Source organism: Ptychodera flava, chromosome 15 (genome assembly GCF_041260155.1).
Source record: "Ptychodera flava strain L36383 chromosome 15, AS_Pfla_20210202, whole genome shotgun sequence".
In the NCBI taxonomy this organism is placed as follows: Eukaryota; Metazoa; Hemichordata; class Enteropneusta; family Ptychoderidae; genus Ptychodera; species Ptychodera flava.
In genome coordinates this window covers 2,768,288-2,787,712 of record NC_091942.1, presented here as the reverse complement: position 1 = coordinate 2,787,712, position 19,425 = coordinate 2,768,288, and the positions used below count along the sequence as shown (strand labels likewise).

Genomic DNA, 19,425 nt, shown 5'->3' with positions numbered 1-19,425 from the left:
AGCAAATTAGTCCACCATTGCCGAAAGCAGCAATTTTGGGTGTATCTTTGAAAAGCACTTTTTCACTAACTTTTGTGTTTCATTCAGTGCGTAAAATAACCCGATTTATCTAACAAACGAAGTTGCCGGGATACCACTGAAGTTTCACTTTGATTTATTCTGACTTACTGGTCAGTAATTCTATGGCAGTAGAAACTTAGAGCCCCATTAATGGTATATCTTTTGATGAATCTTCCGTTGTATTTGTACTGTTTGTGATATACTTTCCTGACTCCTCTAAAAATCTTGCCGAAATTTCAAGTATTAAGTTGTTCAACACTGCCTGTGTGAGCGAAGTGTCTAATGTTATTGTTCACACATGAATTATATGGTCCAGACTAGACTCCCCCTTCCCCATCGCTTGGCTTTTCTCTACCGCAGTTACCGGTTGGCCATGGCCTAGACGTTTACACCACAATCCTTACAATATCTACTACCATGGCGACAGTCTGCTTGAGTTTATTTCTTCAATTTGTTATGATATAAACACATATAGGCCTACTTACATACTTTCCTACATATGCCCACAGACTTGGAGAAAGTTTAATTTCAGACAAGAAGTTCATTTGTCGACAGTAAAATTGCGTATTATACAAAATGCGTTGACGTCAGGGGGTGATACTCTTTAATCAATATACATGCGCAGAAGACAAAGAAAATCAAGTTGTTCAAGAACAAAAATAATAAAAAAGTCATCGAAATTGCCCTTTTAATTATTGTGCAACATGAAGCAAATACCGGAGCAAGAGAAAAATTGAGATAAACTGTCACACAGTATGTATTAACAGAAGACACTTTATTAATCCATGAATGTACGCCAATGTATCAATATACATGTAAGTAGATTATATGATAATCTATGTAAATCTTTGCATGATGTTCAGAAATGCGTATGTTTTGTTCAGTACAGCTGCGTCCAATGCATTCCTCGGAGTTCTCCTGGTATAAAATGTTGACTGGTGTGTTACATGTGTTCACACATACATATGGATACTTAACGCAAGTTTAACATTTGACAGTGCCAGAAACAAAACAGTGAACGACGTAATTCTCAATAATATTAATCCACATAAGATTTAATAAAACCTATTAAACACATATTAGTAAGTAAATGTATCAGAGATTCCTCTCTTTCGGTCTCGGCTTCCACCATTAATCTCAATCAAATTAATCATGAATTGGTTATGAAAAGATCTATGCGCGATAGGCATATTCTGTCAATCCACTTGAATCATACCTACTCTCTGATCATATGTAAAGCTAAATGTGCACTGCATCATTTGGTTGACAAACTAACAGAATCGAAGCTATAGGCATGGACACACAGCAACGTATTGACCGTCAAGCTGTTGAGGGCGCACTATGAACTGCATCGACATCGAGGTCGATGAAAGACCTCAGATTGCGAAGACAAAGGCCCGGAAGGCGAGGCAGTGTCTAACACTTCGACTTATTCTGTCTTTCTTCCACAAAAATAGACAACTTTCATATTGAAATTCCAAAGTTGCCGTTTGTTTTATGCGTAAATTGCACAAACGGTGTCCTTAACGATTCTTTGAAACCGTTTAAAATCAATTCACGGCTTTACGTGACTCGTTACATACTTCAAAAGTTCGTTTTCCTATTCTATATACATTCCTACTTAAAACAGTCCCCCACGTCTGTGTTAGTATCTCACAATTAATGTTTGTAAATTGAAATTAGTAGAATACAGCTGAAAATTTGATTCTTCAAGAGCATAACATTTCCCGTACTGACGATATCCAAATCACGACTTATATCATCCTCCATAAATATAAATAGTACAAAGTGTTAATTTCTGAACGCTTTGTCCTAAAAGTGTGTCGTGTAGGCCTAAAGCCTGACACAAAGGCATTCTTCAGCAGCTGATGCACTAGTTGTCCTTGAAAGAAAGACGGGAAGTTACGAGTAAAAGAGAGAGAGAGAGAGAGAGAGAGAGAGAGAGAGAGAGAGAGAGAGAGAGAGAGAGAGAGAGAGAGAGAGAGAGAGAGAGAGAGATGGACTGGCGGAATAGTTGGCAGGATCAAGATGAGAAAGTTGATGGATTGCTTGCTATTGGTAAGTCACTTGTATCCCGGGCTTGTATCCATGTCGTTTGTGTCCAAAGTCCCGTCTTCTGTCGACATTCAGGCATATTTTACTCATAATAGTTATTATTGCCATGTAAATAGTTTTATATCAGGATGATCAGACAGGCATGGCCGTCAAGTCATTTTCTCTATATCTGTCGCTACACACAAACATAGTGATGTCTAAAATGGCGGCAAATGCTGATAAACTAAATCCCAGCCAAGCCATGGTAAACGACGAGCCATAAGTCCATGAAGTCTGCCATTCAGGACCAAGTCCGACGAACAACGAGCTTTCAATGGAGCCGTGCGCAGTGATGAACATTGCATGGCCAACCATCATGAAAAGGTCTGAAACGAAGGAAAATAATGCTTGTTTTAGTCAGGTGTTGTCTGAATGTTACATTTGTAGGGATATTACAACATGACGTCAGGTACTAGTGAAAGTGAGTGACGCTCCAGCTGCAGGAAAATATTACCAAGGCATTTCTTAGTATATCTGAATCATTGTTAATGTATTTATCTGGACACGGTTCAAACGTTTATCTCTCGTGGCTCTAACACAGTAAAGACACCACAAGCATTATCTTTCAAAATCATTGCAGTCACTGTTGAAGTGACGGGGGCGGGGGGAGGGTACTTTTTAGAGATCGACTATTAGGACTTAACTAGAGGTGATCAAACTTGAAAAACTGCCGAATAAAAATTCCGTTTTTTCCTGCAGCCTTGCAAAATATTCAAGTTATAGTCAGTTGCATGACAAGTGTGAGATAACAGCAAATCCGAAAAAAAGTCAAAGTCTGGAACACCAGAAAAAAAGTGGGAATTTTTTCAACCCCTCCAAAGCTCTAATATGTTTCTTGCATCGGTAGGCGATACTTCTTTCCATCTTACCAATTGTTCTGTCTGAAAGTAAATATTTTCACAACAGATCATTGTTTAGGTGGGGGATTTCAGGGATTTGTTTTCATTTGCGGTGGCCAAATTGAAGCGATGCAGTCAGCTGAATGTGCTCAACAGTCGTATGGGACCAATCCTATCAATGTAAACACTGTATCCAAGGTACATGGTGAGTGATGAAAGTTAAAACATGTCTGTCACAATCTTCATCGTATTATTTAAATGTTGCAGCCATGATGATAAGGTGCATCTAGATATCTTGCACAAAATACATTATTTGTAAACAAGAAACTCGCACAGGCGAAGTTCCGACGACTGTTTCCCCTTAAATTTACTTTGGCAGAAACCTCTCCGAATGTAGGTTGATCTGTCAAAAAGGTCGAGCGAACCCTATTCAGCCAAAATCATCAAAATAAAAAAGAATACATATTTAGGCTCAATTTTGGCTTATTCCTATCGCACAATGCTAATCTACTTTTGGTACTCCTGGGGTAATAGCATTGTACATGCGCGTCACTAGATGATGTTTTCATCTATGTCACCGACCCATGAAATTCAGCTGTATCAAGATTACTTCATTAAGGTAGTATGCGCCTCGAAAGTGAAAGCCTTAAACTTTTTCTTAGACTTTCCTTATATAAGGAACCTTTCAACCATTCTCTTTCAAAATCAAGAATAAAAATCAGGGGTCACCATGCAAATTTGGGTCCTAGAGAAACAAATAACCCAAGATTTACCGATATTAGAAATTCAAAATGGCCCATCCCTGTGCTAACTCTCTAGAGAAAAATAAAAAAGTTTCGAATTTCGAAAAACTAAGCCGGTATAAAGTTTTCTTACACCAAGAGCTTTAAAAAGGTATATCAGAAAAGAATTGTGAAAGTTTGAGAGTCCGAAAATATGTCTCCGAGGCACGTTCTATCTTAATAAAAAACAGGCACTCTGACAGACAATCAGACAAACAATCAGACAGACAAGACGCAGATGGACAGACGGACGGTCGATCGGACGGACGCGGACGGACAGAGAGATAGATTGACAGACGCATAGACAGACAAACCTGACAGCCAGACAGACGGAAAGACAAACACACAAACTGACAAACGTTTTGTTCTCGTCAAAAGAGAAAGGTCATCCACGATGAGAAGTTATTGCTGTGATGTCGTTTCTACATTGATAGATTATTTGATGAAAATTTTATAACAATAAATACTTGAAACACTCGATAGACCTAGAATAAAACTTTACAACGATGTCATAACTAAAATGCGGAACCTTAGTCAATAATTTCAGGACGATAGTACACATAGTTGGCACACAAATTACGGAATGACATGAAATATTGCGATAGTTTGATCTGGTCACTGACTGTTAGTTGTAGTGGGTAATGATAAGCACATATTAACCATTTCCGCTGAGAAACTCTAATGTCAGAATGTCTTAGCAATCACTCATCCGGGGCTCTTTTACTCTGAAAGAATTACGTTGAAATCCCAGAGTTATAGAAATCTACAAGGCAGACGTTTCCCTTGTTTTTCAAAAAACTTTTCCTGTTAATCCTTTAAAACGTAGAAGCATCTTAAGGAGCTTGCTAATTGAAAACGTCGTCTTGAATGCGTCGATAAAAATGTTTCAGACATTTAACTAGTAAATCTGGATCATCCGGATTAGCTTGGTTCTGACGTCGCCATGTACTGTATTACCAAGGGAATGTCTCTTTCGCAGAGTTAAGCAAACGTCGAAAACAAACCCATTTTTAATGCGACTCCTTCAATGTACATATATGTCCTTTTGCTTAGTAATGGTACAATTGTCACCAAAGTTGCCTTTGAAACATGTCAAAAAAACTACTCCACGTTTAACGTTGTATATTTTAGAATACCTGCTGCTGTTATGACCTTGACCATCACAGAGACCACAAAGTTTTGAGTTTAGGATATTTTAATGAAGACTACCCATCCTTTTAGTTCATATAGACTTTAACCTTTATCTTTTGCTGTTATTGTTTAAAGGACCTATGGAATCTCACAACCTTATTGGGTCATCTCCCTGATTTGTGCTTGTAAATGGGAAACCCTTCGTTTTGAAGAAATAAATAAATAAATAAATAAATAAATAAATAAATAAATAAATAAATAAATAAATAAATAAATTGAATAAATAAATAAAATAAATAAATAAATAAATAAAGAAATAAATAAATAAATAAATAAATAAATAAATAAATCCATTACAAAGGACTTCCCATGCACGTTCACTTCGCAGGAACCATGGCACCAGCTGTGATTTTGTTGATTTTTCTTTCTGCACATTCACCCTGTGTTCCCGTCCCAGCATTTTACGCTGAATTACACATACAGTGAGAAGTATAATTCTTCTGAGAAAGTCTCCTTTTTGGCTTAATTCTAAATGTATTAAAAAACGATAACGAGTGACGAAAACATGACGAATCCAGCTGAAAACTCTTGCAATACGGACAAGGTACGATAGATCATTCCCGACAGAAGGTACGTTCATGGGAGCACAAAACGCTATCATATACTGTAACCTCGAAAACTATGTTAATACAAAACAATGCAGTTTACTAAGAATATTAAAGATTCTATGTTGTTTTTTTGTATTCCCTGGAGATGGCCACGTGATTAGCTTAACACATCCATACCTACAGAGTCAAGTTGCTCATCCATCCCATGAATGCAATTTAGGCATCTACAAACTCAGTAAATTGAAGCGCTGAATACTGTGTATATAAATATGCATGCTCTTTTGGTAGAAAAAGAAACTGAGGTTGACATTACAAATAGTAAAAAGAAACATCAGACGTTACAGCTATTGTCGCTTTAACATTCATTACTCTTGTTGACAGGCGAATTTTAGTCCGGACTAACATTCAAATGTAAACAATAACAGTTCATTACACATATAGACGCTGTGTTGGTGAGATAAATGGCAGGCGTTTCAACATGCTTTGGGAGAAGAACAAGAACATACAAAATTCAAATAGTGAAAAAATCGTCAAAAGTTACAGTCACTGGTCGTTTGATGTAGGAATCTAAAATATCACTTTGATATATGATATATGAGCAGTACCATGGAGATGTGTTTTTATCGGGAGTATAGCTATTACAGACAGGTCGATGAATTAAATCAAATTATTAGCTGCTACTCCTAAAATGTCGAAAATTTTTACATTTTTTCTACAATCATAAAATTATGGAATGGTTACGGAAACTAGGAGTCAGCGAACATTGTAAACTATCAACGAAAGCCAGACGGTTGTCTGAAGGTTTCAACATCGGAAATATCACAAAGAAATGTTTGGATTGTGGACGCTGATTTAGTACGGAAACCTGACTTAAGGTATTTTACTGTACCGCTTTGTGGACTGGAATAGAATCCACAACTCGTTACTGTAATTTAACTCTCATCATGCGATATTTTGCAAACAACCAGCGTTACTGCGGGAAAATGCCTCGCACAATTTCTGCAATTTATGTCTGCAGACACTAAAAGTCTGTCCTAGCATCTTCCGCCCACTCATCGACCCCTAATGCCCCGAATTAGAGGGAGCAATTTACAATGACCCCGATAATTTGAGAAAATTACGAGCATTGAAAATCGATTATCCGATGGATATTGAAACTCAAGGAACACTGCTTATGACGTCTAGTATCTGCACCTTAAGCAGACTGCGTGTAATGTGCACCATTAATTTCTTAATGTACAGTGACTGTCCAATGTACAGTGAGCAATACAAAGAAGTTTTGTCATTCAACTGTTATTCAACTGCCTACTAGAGATGCCACTTTTTCATTTGATCAATAATTACCATCGATAGCATTTTGGAACGTGGTTTGCAAACAGAATCAGTATATCGCTGTCATTGAACTGGTTTAGATCTGTCACTAATCTTGCGGCTTCGGTTTGTCCGATAATCGCAGAAACTCTACGAAATTAAAGTTGACATGTTCAGCGTTGCATCGTAAATTCACCTCATATTCGTTTTCCGCTACAAGGCTGATAGTATTCGAGAAAAGTGAATTTCAGAGACAAAAGAGGACTAAAGACATATTCCATGCTGTTAATGTAACTAATACATTTGCTAAATTAGAAAACGACAGGAATATTTCATCCAATCAAAATTACGTAATGATGGTATGTACAAAACCATAATTGTATTGTTTGAATAAAATATTTAGCATAACTTTCACATTGTTTAAATTTGAAAGAAGCTACGGTTGTAAACAATGATATAATTATCAGACACATTTTGAAATCATGGTCATGTGCCTTCGACGATTGAAATATCCACTTCAAGTGCCTACTGGCGGTTCTCTACATTTCAGCCTGCTGCCCAATGTCCAGAATGGTAATATGTGGCACCAAAGTTGTCGCATGGTGGCGGGCTCTGTATGATTTACTGGTGTACCTAAGGAAAGGCGGGCACGAAATCGTAAGCGAACGCCCACGGCCAGTGCCTCCAGTACAGCAATGCAACCTTGCGTTCTGTAAAAGAATAGCTTCTCCAAGAGTATTTCCTTTATGAGGAAGGAGTCATTCTTACGCACTAGGTTATGCAAGCTGGTGCCACAACTCATTAAAGACAAATCCCAAACTCTCCCTGACCGTTACTTCTCATTAGAGTCATGCACGGCAGACGACCGTATTTCCACATGCTAAACATTCGAATTAATTACTACCGTTATCTTTTAGAACTAACCATCTTTTATACAGACAGCAATATATTACATTTGACTTTTTTACGACCTTTTCACTTGCATGCCGAAGACGTAGCGCCACCAGTGTCGCCGTTGTTTATCAATGCTATCAAGAGAAAACGCATACTTCTGGTTTCCACAGAGTACAATAAAAAGCAAGGCTTTTAAAGATAATAAATTTGAAAACCGTCATCGTCCATTTCATGTGGCTGTTTATAGCCTAACTCTATAAAACCGTGTAAACAATTGTTATATATCCAGTGTTTTAAGATAGAGGATTGAATAATTATGTTAAAATGCTCGTAAAGCGGAAAACTCGAGGTAATAGTCTAGAAGACGCCTATTGTTATGTTCTTTACCATTGGCTGGCATCAGTTATTGGCCTCTTTTCTCATTTTGGGTGCATTCAATTTGCTAAGACAACTTAGATACATACATGGTGCAATCCGTCAGAAAAAACAGAGTATTGATATAAATAGACTTTTTAACAACCCAAGCCACTAGGAACTGTGAATTACAGTTATAATTTAAAAACTGCGTCGATGTTCGAGACGTTTGGGTTGTATCACGTTTCAGATCTGCCTCTCATTGTCTGAACCGGTGTCGCCAATACTATCTGCTCATAATACATTCCTCCTAACTGATTGGTTTGTTTGTGTGCATGCGCAGTAACTGTTTGTAGTCTCATATGTTATTACTTTGTGTGTTGCGTCATAATTAGCTAGACATATTCCGCAGGTAAGCCAGACAGCCGACATGGTATTCATGTCTCATATTAAATTTGTCCGGCTTTGAGTCTTAATTGTGTTGTATATGTATTTAGGATCAATGTAGAACCATTATTGTCCGGATGCCAAATGTATTCACTGTTCAATGACAGCGAACTGATGGGATCAATAAACATATACTTTACCAATTGTATTTTTCCCAGTAAGCTAATAGCCAAAAAAGCGTGGAAATAGTAATTTTTTAGGGGTTGGAAAAATTGAGGAAATGATTTGCAGGGTAAAGAAAACACCTGAAAGCAGTACCTCTAATTAATGTTACGTAGCATGACACGGTTAAACCGATACAATCATAGCAGCTTTCATTCCGTTTATGACATTTTCTTTGGATTTAAGTCTTGCAATGTAATTTGCGATCAAAATTGAAAGAGAGGCTAGCGCGCAATCGAAACATTAGCTTACTCCTATTATGAATTAACGCGTTATCAGTTACTGAACGTGTAGTCAACATTTCAGTATTGTACATTAGTACGACAAGGTGGTGCATTTTTGTAGCTGCTGAAGCGATCACCAAGCGAGCGCCAAGCAGAAATTCAGTAATTTTGATAGGACAAAAGCAAAGAATCAAATATTACGTCAACGATCGGTTTCCATTTCATTGACTTTTTTATTTTATTTGACTACTAGTAGATCAGCGACAGTCACGTGACCTATGTACGGTAGAACTCTGAAATCTCGTACACATCAGGTAATTTTCTCCCCTGAAGGTTTGAGTTTGCGACAATTCCAGACGTTCCCCTTTGCGACCGTGACGTAACAAAAAGTCAATGAAAGAGCTCAATGCATGAAAACAACTAAGCCTCGCAAAACTAATTAATTTAAACGTTATATTGAGTTCGGATCGATGATTAATGCAGAAAATATTCCATCCCGAGCCATGATTGATGAATGAAAAAACGTAAATAGCAAGCTATGTGGAAGGCAAGGCGTCTGAGCAGGACGGGCAACGGACTCACTAATGGCATTTTATATTACGCATTGAAGGCTGATTTCACGATAGAAACCAATTAGACCGTAATATAGTAACAACACTCCTTTGACAGCGAAATTTCTGTGCTGTGAAATATATTGCAAGGTCATTCATCCGGGCATTGCTGAAAAATAGTGACATCCACAGCAAGTGAATATGTGTCCGAAAGATGTAAGTAGGTGAAATGTGTGGTATCCAACAAGAATCTGCAGGTCATGGTTAAAACATTGCCGACTGCCAGGGGACTGGTATAGACCAGTGTTATGTTTCATTTTATTGTTTTATGGAAACAATGTAGCGGTAGTGAAGTGTCTTATACAGGTGCCTCATATCCTTATTTAAGGTAACCTTTGGCAAAAAATGCGACCAACGTGCAAAATATGCAATCAACGTTCACAAAGTGCGATCAACGTGCACAAGACGTAGGACAGACCCTGGAATCACAGAATAAAAGATTTGAATAAAACACCAGTACTGAGTTGTCATGTAGCCTTATATACCGCCTGCGTACGTCGAACAACTTTTGACAAATATGCTCTTCCAGGCGTTAAAGAATGAGGAAAAGTGGTAGGATAAAACACATCACAGCAGAAGAGTTCGGTTCATTTGCTCTGTAAGCGTCGACAGCAATTTTCTAATGCCTAAACAAACGACAGGTAACACTAACAATATCACACACTCAACACGGATCAGTTTGTTCAGGTTCTGCACCATCAACATATATGTGGATTGAATATTATTAATGATGACGTCAAAGATTTGTGCAATGCACGTCAATGAAATACAGGTTTACCGAATACTTCTAAAAAGCTGCATATTGATTGATGGAAAGCCGGCTTAGCAACATCGTTGTACTAGTAGTATTCTACATCCCTTACACCATCATGCCGATGTTGTTGTTGATAATGATCATCTTTTCTTTGTTGATTATACCATCAAATTTCCACCAAAGGTGGCAGATCTTTGTCACAGCCAAACTACATCTGGACGCACTCAAAGGTGAAAGACTAGGTGCAAGTGTCTTATCAAACTTTCTATCATCACTGACATCAAATATATATGACCTTTAACCCTTTGTCGGTGGCTTTCTATGTGATGTTTTAAGATAATCTCTACAACAATCAGTGGTGATGACGTCAGTAGTAAAAGTGCTTTTAAACTTTGAGCTTCATGCCAAGTTCATCGATCAAATATTGTCACGTGACTCGCAGTGATCACAATTAGGCCAGTGACGAGGGACTGTGATCGTAACGCGATTTGACAAGTTAAGTCGAACTCAGCTTAGTTGATTCAAATATTGCGTATACACTTTTCATAGGCACTTGAAAATTCTAAATAGTTTGAGGTGAATTGAATCAAAACAGTCAGGAACTTGAGATCGCTGATCAAAGATTTCGCAATTTAGTATACTGCTTTATTTGGTCTGAATAGAATGGCTGCTATTTGCAGAATGCTGTCATGTGATTTCCTCTGTATCATTTCACGTTCTAGTTTTAGTTCTGAGGTTAAAATCGAGTCACTTTATCCTTTGTCAACAGAGCATGATCCTAAAGGCATACATTCTCTGTCTGGACAGCTACCACTCCCTCCTTGCCTATGACGTCAGAGCGATAATACGCTACAGGCCCGGTAGCAGATCATCATGCTAAACACGTGCGTTCCGGGCACGTTAGATGTGATTTCAAGCTACTTGTCATTTTGCCGAGTTTTAAAATTTGGAAAGATGGCAAAGACGGACTGATAAATGCAAGGCCTCTTTTTTCCTTCTGTTTGATTCTAACCACAGCGAGAGATTGTAACTTAGCAAAATTTTACTTTTAAATTACAAATATTGGCATGCAAGTCGAAATACCAAACTAAGCCTCGCAAAAGATATATATATTATTCTTGATGTGAACAAAGTGTTCTTTTTCTCACATGACCCTGTTCTCTGTAAACATTATCGTGTCCATTCACCCAAAATCATTTCGTGTATCCAAGGAAACCAGATGCAATATCTTTGTCTCCATTTCTGATAAGTATTCTTCCTATCACATTCTTGATATCAACAGAAATTTTAATGCTTCAGATAAGGCGACGAAAACGTCACACATTTGTTTTCTGAAGCAAAACCGCCGAATCCCTTCGATAGTTCTAGATACCAAAGGTTTGTTCGAAACTTAGGAGCTGTGGATAATTAAAACATGCGCACGGCAAACGCAACTTCCGCGTTTGGGTGGGGGTGGAGGGGGTTTGGCTGTATTTCGATTACCGTGCGCAAAAAATCGCACTTCTTGTTTTATATCGCAAAATCTTGCAACACGTTTTCTTGTATCGCAAAATATCACTGTATTATTTGGCGTGTACCAAGCCAGTGCGGCACCAGCTTAGCAGCTACACCATTCTTTTGACATCCGTGTGGTTCAGTGCATGTGTAAAATAACGTAACAATAATTTTGGATACACTGTCTTCATCGTTTCATTGTATTGGTTGCGTCATTGTCGAGTCGGCGCTGAAAAAAGATTGATTTTAGAGGGGATATGCCTGGAGGTGGTTAGAGTGTATGCGTTGTTTCATTATGACGTAATTACCGATCGTTGGTATCTTGATACAGAATGAGGCTTGGTTGGATTTTCGCTCTTCCGAACTTTTGTTTAGGGAGAGGGAGGGGGTTGCGTTTACCGTGCGCATGCTTTAATTATCCACGGCCCCTAAAATAGGGTCAAGGTGCGCCGTTGGATATACACTTGCCATAAAACAAGTTGACTACTTGTGTGTATGTTTCCAAAACGCATGCGCAACGTAAAAAACAATATGATAGATAGTCCGCGCACGTTTCACCTTACCTGCCATTGCCTCGGTGACACCAGCAAGCAGCGTTGGTAATGGCATCTTCTTGATCCAGCCAATGGTTGCTATCACGCTGGCGAAAAATATCGCCACTGTACACACTAACTCGAATGCTATGACCGACTTCCATTGATCTGTTGGGTAAATTAAACAGTATACTCATTGTTCGGTTTAATTTTCAGCTTTCATCTGAGTACAATGCATGATAAATGAGAATGAATAATTTGATAAGACTCATTCACATAGTATCACGACATGGAGAAACAAGGATATATGCTATATACTTTATTTTGATCAGTTTAAATTGTACAATGATGGATAAGAAATATACGAATTCGATTATAAATAAATAAATAACAAAGAAATTACAAACATATTGTGTGTGTGTATATATATATGTATGTATGTATGTATGTATGTATGTATGTATGTATGTATGTATGTATGTATGTATGTATGTATGTATGTATGTATGTATGTATGTATATATATATATATATATATATATATATATATATATATATATATATATATATATATATATATATATACCATTGAGAAGTCGTCAGGCATTTGCTGTAGCAATCGAAACTTTGATATTCCGAATTTATTTTACACTTTAAGAACGTTTTTGATCACATGGAGAGAGAGAGAGAGAGAGAGAGAGAGAGAGAGAGAGAGAGAGAGAGAGAGAGAGAGAGAGAGAGAGAGAGAGAGAGAGAGGTGGAGGAGAGAGTTTGTTTTCTCTTTTATCTGAGTAGTACTCCAACGTCATAGGGAGGAAATTTCCATTACATTTCGAATCTACAAATTCTAGAACTACTTCTAATTAACAAAACATACAAATTGTGTTTGGAGCAAACAAAGGTATTTTGCCCACAAAGCATAAAATAGTTCCTTGAAAATAACAAGTAACTGTAATATCTTGGGTAAATACAACGCTAGACTGCACAACACTCAGCTTTCACACATAGCCTTTCAAAATGACAGTGCTATGCAGAATGCTTCCGACCGGAACATTCAGATACCATATTTTATCCACATTAACGCAGTGATGGGCTCGAGTGACAACGAAATAACACAATTTACTCAGTACTACAGCGTCATATTGGCACTATCTTGCAGGCAGAGGGTGTAATTGTATTAAATCATGTATATATAAAAGTTCATTAGATGGAGACAACCGCCAATCCGTCAAATATTTACTTATGCATCAAAGCGTATGCGTCCCTTGTGAAGAATACCGCGATTGTAAAAAAACATGAATGTATGAATTTATTAAAGGAAATATTTTTTGAATTGAGCTCTCCTTCGATGCAAGTTGTTCCAACTCTAGGACAATACATAATTACCACCGTACTCATCACAGTTATTAGTTTTTCAGTCATTGTAGTTACATCATCACGTGACCAAGATGTACCATTGAAACCTTTTGCAATAGCGTAGACACCATTATATCTGTTTCAAAATTTCTTTCTGGCACGGAAACAATAATTTGGACGTTACACTCATTATTCGGTCAAAGCAGGGAAGTGTTGTCTAACCTGCAGGTTATTGTAATTTCACAGAAAAATTGAAAGCGTCAATAATTTGAATTTGAATATGTATAACTGTACTACGACCTGTAGACGCTCGTACTTTCACATGTATCTCTATACTATACGATCTTCAGACGTGAAACAGTGAAGTTCTTAGCGGACCTAACGGTCGACAGAACAAAGCATTGTGTTCGTAGTGTTCGCGCTGCGAAAGCGACGTTTTAATAACGGCCACGATTAATGAAAGGTTTCAGGAGTAATACAGGAAATTACTTTCAAGTCGCTGTAATCGATCATAATAGTTGTAGTGAGATCTTGTAAGGCCTTAAGCCATCAAAAGGTCAAGTATGACGGCTGTAATTTTGTTTATCAATAACAAGCAAGGCAAGGCCGAAGAATTAACATTTAGAATTATGATGACTTTTACACGAAGCGCAGCTCGTGACTAAATTAAATTCATTAGCTTCTCAGGGAGGATAATGCAGGTCATGTTGCTGAACGAGGAAGGTTAATATGTCCTGCAAATACAAACATACACAGAATATGCAATGCACTCTGTGTATATTTGATACGTCTCCAATCAAGCCTGTTAACTCTCAGGACTTTAAAAACCATGTAAGCCTAAAGTTTCTACTTTACTTAAAGAATGCACGTTTGATTGTACTCTAGTTTTATGCAACTGTCTCGCCTTTGCAAGCCTAAACGTTCGCATTCAGCAGATAAAAAAACACCCACAGTTACGTTATTTTGAACATGGAAATGGTTCGAAAGGGGTACATTTACGGCCAAGTTTTTTATCATCATGTTGGCCGGTATGATACCACACTTCAATGTTGCGCGTTTAGCTCTTCCCGCACAACTTAAACTTAAACTTATTACCCCAAATAACCTTCAATTATTGGCGTGCTTGAGTGCAAATAGACCCAAATATTTTTCCTTTATTCTCACACGTGAAACGCCTCCACAGAAATACTTAAAATGAACCAGAATTTGATGAGCGGTACTCTCTCACTCACTTCCTTCTTTACTAAAGTCTCCATGATGGCGTCCATTCGCTTAGTTTCGCGCAGATTCTAGTTTACGTTTTGTCTGTAAAACTTGTCTCGGTTTCTCACCCTTAGCATTAAAGTCTCAAGCTGAACTTCATATCTTGGTCTCAGATTTAGTACGTGTGCCAGTAACATGGGGAGAATCCGGGTATCGATTCTTGTACCTCTCGTTTGAAAGTTCTGGAAGGATCTCGTCATAGTGTTCAAATCCGTAATGCAATAATACTCTTACCCTTCGGTTACTACAATCCATCCCTCTACCTTTAGATGGCAGTATTACGTCGCAAAAGGCCCTTGAAACAAAAACACGAATGTCACCTGCTGCATGGTCGAGTTCCGTTCTACCATGAAATACTGCAAGATGACAAATTGCCTCACCGACATGTAACGGGACATAGTGAAGAGGCTAAATTATCATCACTTTATCATTCAACATGCTTTGTCGTCTTTTCTCCATTGCAACTTGGCCAATAACTTTAGACTGTGCTTGAATTGTATTTTCATGTCGGAAAAACATAATTGCAGAGTTTCTGTCATTATTTGCTATTGTAATACTTTTCCGATTGACCGAGATAGTGCTGGGACCAACAACCACACTCTGCGATGTGGCATGCATGGCGAGAAAATCTTCGACCAATTATGATGGTATATTTACTATTTCCGTTATTGTATAGAAAGTTTAAGGCTGGAAGACCAGCCTCAAGGAATACAGGACGGCGTAATAATTCTATGTTTCCTCCTGTTGGTATGATGCCACATTCAATTTCAAACGCAGATTTAGCTCCTCCCCATATACGTTTTATTTTATTATCCAGCGTAACCTTAAGTAATTTAACTTCAACTCTACATTCACGAGCTTGAGCGCAAATTGACCCACGCATTTTCACTTTTTTAAAAAATGAAAATGCTGAATAGAGTCCACGTGGACGATTATCATTCGAATGGAAAGTGAAACATGTATGGGTTCATTTGCGTTCAAGCGCGTGAATGAAGAGCTAAAGTTGTTTAGATTTGAATTCAAGTCCGTACCATAATAACAATGATGTACACATTGACAGGTTGAGTTGAAAGCTGAATACTGTGCAGAATAAGAAACTATACTTGACTTTCAAAACTAAAATAGTGAATAAATATCAAATGTTACAGCTACTGGCTCTATTATAAACCCACCTTTTTACCTTTTTCGCCGTTCATGAATCGGCCAAATTATAACTTCTTAAGACTCGTTCATTATCTGGCAAGCATAGCTGTAGAACACATTTTCTTTAGTCATTTTTCAAAAAGTCTATGATTTGCTATTTCAGATTGACTTATGTGCATTGTGGAGTATGAAACAAAATATGGCTATCAATCTTCTATTGCTAGAGACACTTCAAAACCACTGGTGACAACTCGTCAAGGTGATTAATATGGTGAAGGGCCAGATATGTCCCTGACAAAAGTATCTAAAAGTAAATGATGAGTCTCATGGTATTTGTATCTGAACGTAAAATCAATGATTTTGTCAATTTGAAATTGCATTGGCAGTTTTGAAACGATCCAATGACGTCACAGTTGTCATAATTTTGACGCAAAGACAGGAAGAAGACTAAAAGATCACAGGACATTAATAATGCAGTTTCAGCCAATCCTGTTGCGAGTGAAAGAGACGGACGGAGCAATACACACAAGCTACACACAAGAGTGGGGGTGAGAGAATGCGTGCACATTTGTTGACAGAAAAATAAATTATGTATTTTCTATTTTATGAGTTTGTTAGTCGTAAGGAATATTTTTAACTGACTCCGTGAGAAATGATACATAATGCTTTTTAAGCATCCAAAACAAATAAACGCATAAAACAAAGGTCTCTGTAATCTGGCATGTCTACGTAAGCCCACAGATTTTTGTGATTGTAAATTCCGTGACACGCCATTACAATAAGGCAAACAATAACGGCGTCTTCGACTCGTAATATTTCGTTGTGCAATAAATCTTATATCTAGTCCTAAGCTTGCTCGTACAAGCGATATAATTTGTGTGTAATGTCAACATGCAATGCATATCGAATACATCAAACAAATTAACCAGAAACTCATTCTGTTTGTACTCCTGAACTAACAGGAACTCGAATGCGTATTTTGTTGTGACCTCGTGAACACTACTCGATGGCGCCCTGTATTAAATGACACACTCCCTCGGAAACAATTGATGTATTATCATTTTATCTGTGGCTGTCGTGCCATCCATGCGCTAATACCGTTGATAAAAGATAAATATCATATCTTCACTCCATCCCATAAAAACCAAACCGGATAAGAATCTACCTGTTCTTAATGGTGGAAGAATCTCCCATAATTCCCATTGCAAATGACTGTACATCGATATTTCTTCCAAAGATTAGCGATGAAGAATTGTTTGTCCACCTAAGTGAAAAGAAGGTTCCAGCGACTCCCATCGATTTTTTTCTCTTTCAACTAGCCTGTCATACAAGATGGGTTACCGGTTTTTGAACTTAATTTTGCCTCTATGATTTGTGAATTGGATTTGTGCATAATATTTGTCGATTGTCCGTTTCTACCACATCACAGTCCCTCCACGAGGGGCCTGCGGTCGCACTAGTTGGGAAAATTGAAAATATCATTAAGAATTTAGAGGGAGGGATATGCCAAGAAAGCGTTGGCAAGGGGAAAGTTAAATTTCACTCTCCGTGAAAAAAAAATCATGTGAAATGTAATGACATTCAGAAATTGAGTTCGTGTGTCCAAAATATGCGTTTCAAGTGTGTTAGATGGGTACGCGTTTACATGCACAAAACAGCTCCAAAGATTAAGTTCCATCGAAAATATTTCAAACGTAAGTTTACTCATCATTTTCATGATTGTGTGATGTAAGTTATTTCAAGTGTATCTAGCTCATATGACTTTCAATTTGAGGAGATCCGAAATATACGTAATCGAGGCAGCAGTTTTATACGTCCGATTACATTTTTGCTGCCTCGCCTTTGATGTGGCAGTTACGTTCTAATATGGATCTAGATCGTTAAAGAAGCTTTGCAGAGAATACAAACAATTTATAAGATATCCAAGCTAGTAAGCTCACCTAATCTAACGTTTGGACCGCAGGAGCAACGGTAAGGACTCAGTTGCGATAATATCAGAATTTGCTTCATTGTATCACGTGACTCGCGATAGTGGAAAACTAACAAACAAACAAACAAACGATAAATTCAAGGTAAACTTGACTTAGCCCTATCATTTTGTTGGTGTTTTCGAAAAGGGTTTCTACACTGCATTACTAGCGAAATAAAACCTGATATTTATCTATCGGTCGTTCTCTTGCGGCGCGGTTTTCTTCATAATCACATATAAGAGGTTATTAATACTGTGGTACATAAAACAAATCCCTTTGAACCGCTTTTCTTGATCGTGTTTGTTTTTTATGGGCAGTGAAATGGACCGTAAAATCCAGTTCAAAAGAATGGCGGGAAGTCTCACCACAGAAATAAAACTTCTCGCCGATCCTGAAATTCATAGCAGAGACATCAAAGCTGACCTCTAGGACCATGATGAGAAAGAAGAAACAGTAGCTAATGCTATAGTTATTTCTCAGCAGGAGTGCCGATATTAGCAGGTGCATTTTATTGTCGTCTTGATCAGGGTCATCATTATCATTAATGCTCATACTGTTTGCTTCATTATGACGTGGTCCTCATTCATTAGACCTGCTCAGTTGCATAAAATGAATAGGTTCTAATCAAGGAATATTTCAGGCTTTTTAATAAATTGAACAAGTATTTTATGAGAGATATTTGCAACGGAAATTTGAGTGGATAACGCGGTACAGAAACAAGTTTTGTATGAGGAGGCCATTAATAGTTCATAGTTCCAATATAACTATTCTGTCGCTTACAATACTTGAAAAAATATCAAAGTCACCGTGCATGAACTATGCAATGGACTAATTTTCATGCTTTGAAAGCCTGTATTATTGCAACATCTTCCAATGAAACCGTTTGATCTGCCCAGGTACAGGCCGTTGACTTTATGAGTGAATTGGGACTGCACTCTCGTGAAATCACGTGAAAATCTAAAACTTGCTTGAGCGACCTCTCCGCAATATATATAGTTGCTCGGTATGCTAAGCTTTACGGAAAAAAGATAATTGACAAAATTGAAACTACAGACACATACAGTAAAGTAGATTTATGGGAGTCAATATTATTTTATATGTCAGGTGTTTCAATGAAATTGGAACATCCTCGTCCGCAAATAAGCAAAACAAGTCGCGATATACAGAATTAACACTGAAATCATGCTTTGATGATTCTGATGAGAGCTTTGTTGTGTTTATGCTTCAGATCGCGAGATCTTCTCTCGACATCAAAGTTTAAAACCTACAAAATGTGGTTACTTTTTTCAACGATCTGGACGATCACAATTGACATTTATCTCACTGTTATTTCAAAGTCGATGACAAATTAGCCTCATTTCATTTCAGACACGTCGATCAATCCATTTATCAATG

At 37.7% G+C, this 19,425-nt stretch overlaps 2 protein-coding genes across 4 annotated transcripts in view; one reads left to right on the top strand and one right to left on the bottom strand.

Moving 5' to 3' along the window:
* The window catches only part of LOC139150901 (alpha-N-acetylgalactosaminide alpha-2,6-sialyltransferase 5-like), a 417,953-nt gene that overhangs the window by 351,820 nt on the left and 46,708 nt on the right, over positions 1-19,425 (top strand). The gene's annotated exons all lie outside the window — the stretch shown is intronic.
* The window catches only part of LOC139150905 (germ cell-specific gene 1-like protein), a 40,917-nt gene continuing 22,308 nt past the window's right edge, over positions 817-19,425 (bottom strand). Inside the window, exons 3-4 of the mRNA XM_070723364.1 lie at positions 12,329-12,466; positions 817-2,480 (exon numbers count right to left, since the gene is read on the bottom strand). Of these exons, the coding sequence (XP_070579465.1) occupies positions 2,248-2,480; positions 12,329-12,466 (371 nt within the window). The 3' untranslated portion in view covers positions 817-2,247. The remainder of the gene's footprint in view (positions 2,481-12,328; positions 12,467-19,425) is intronic.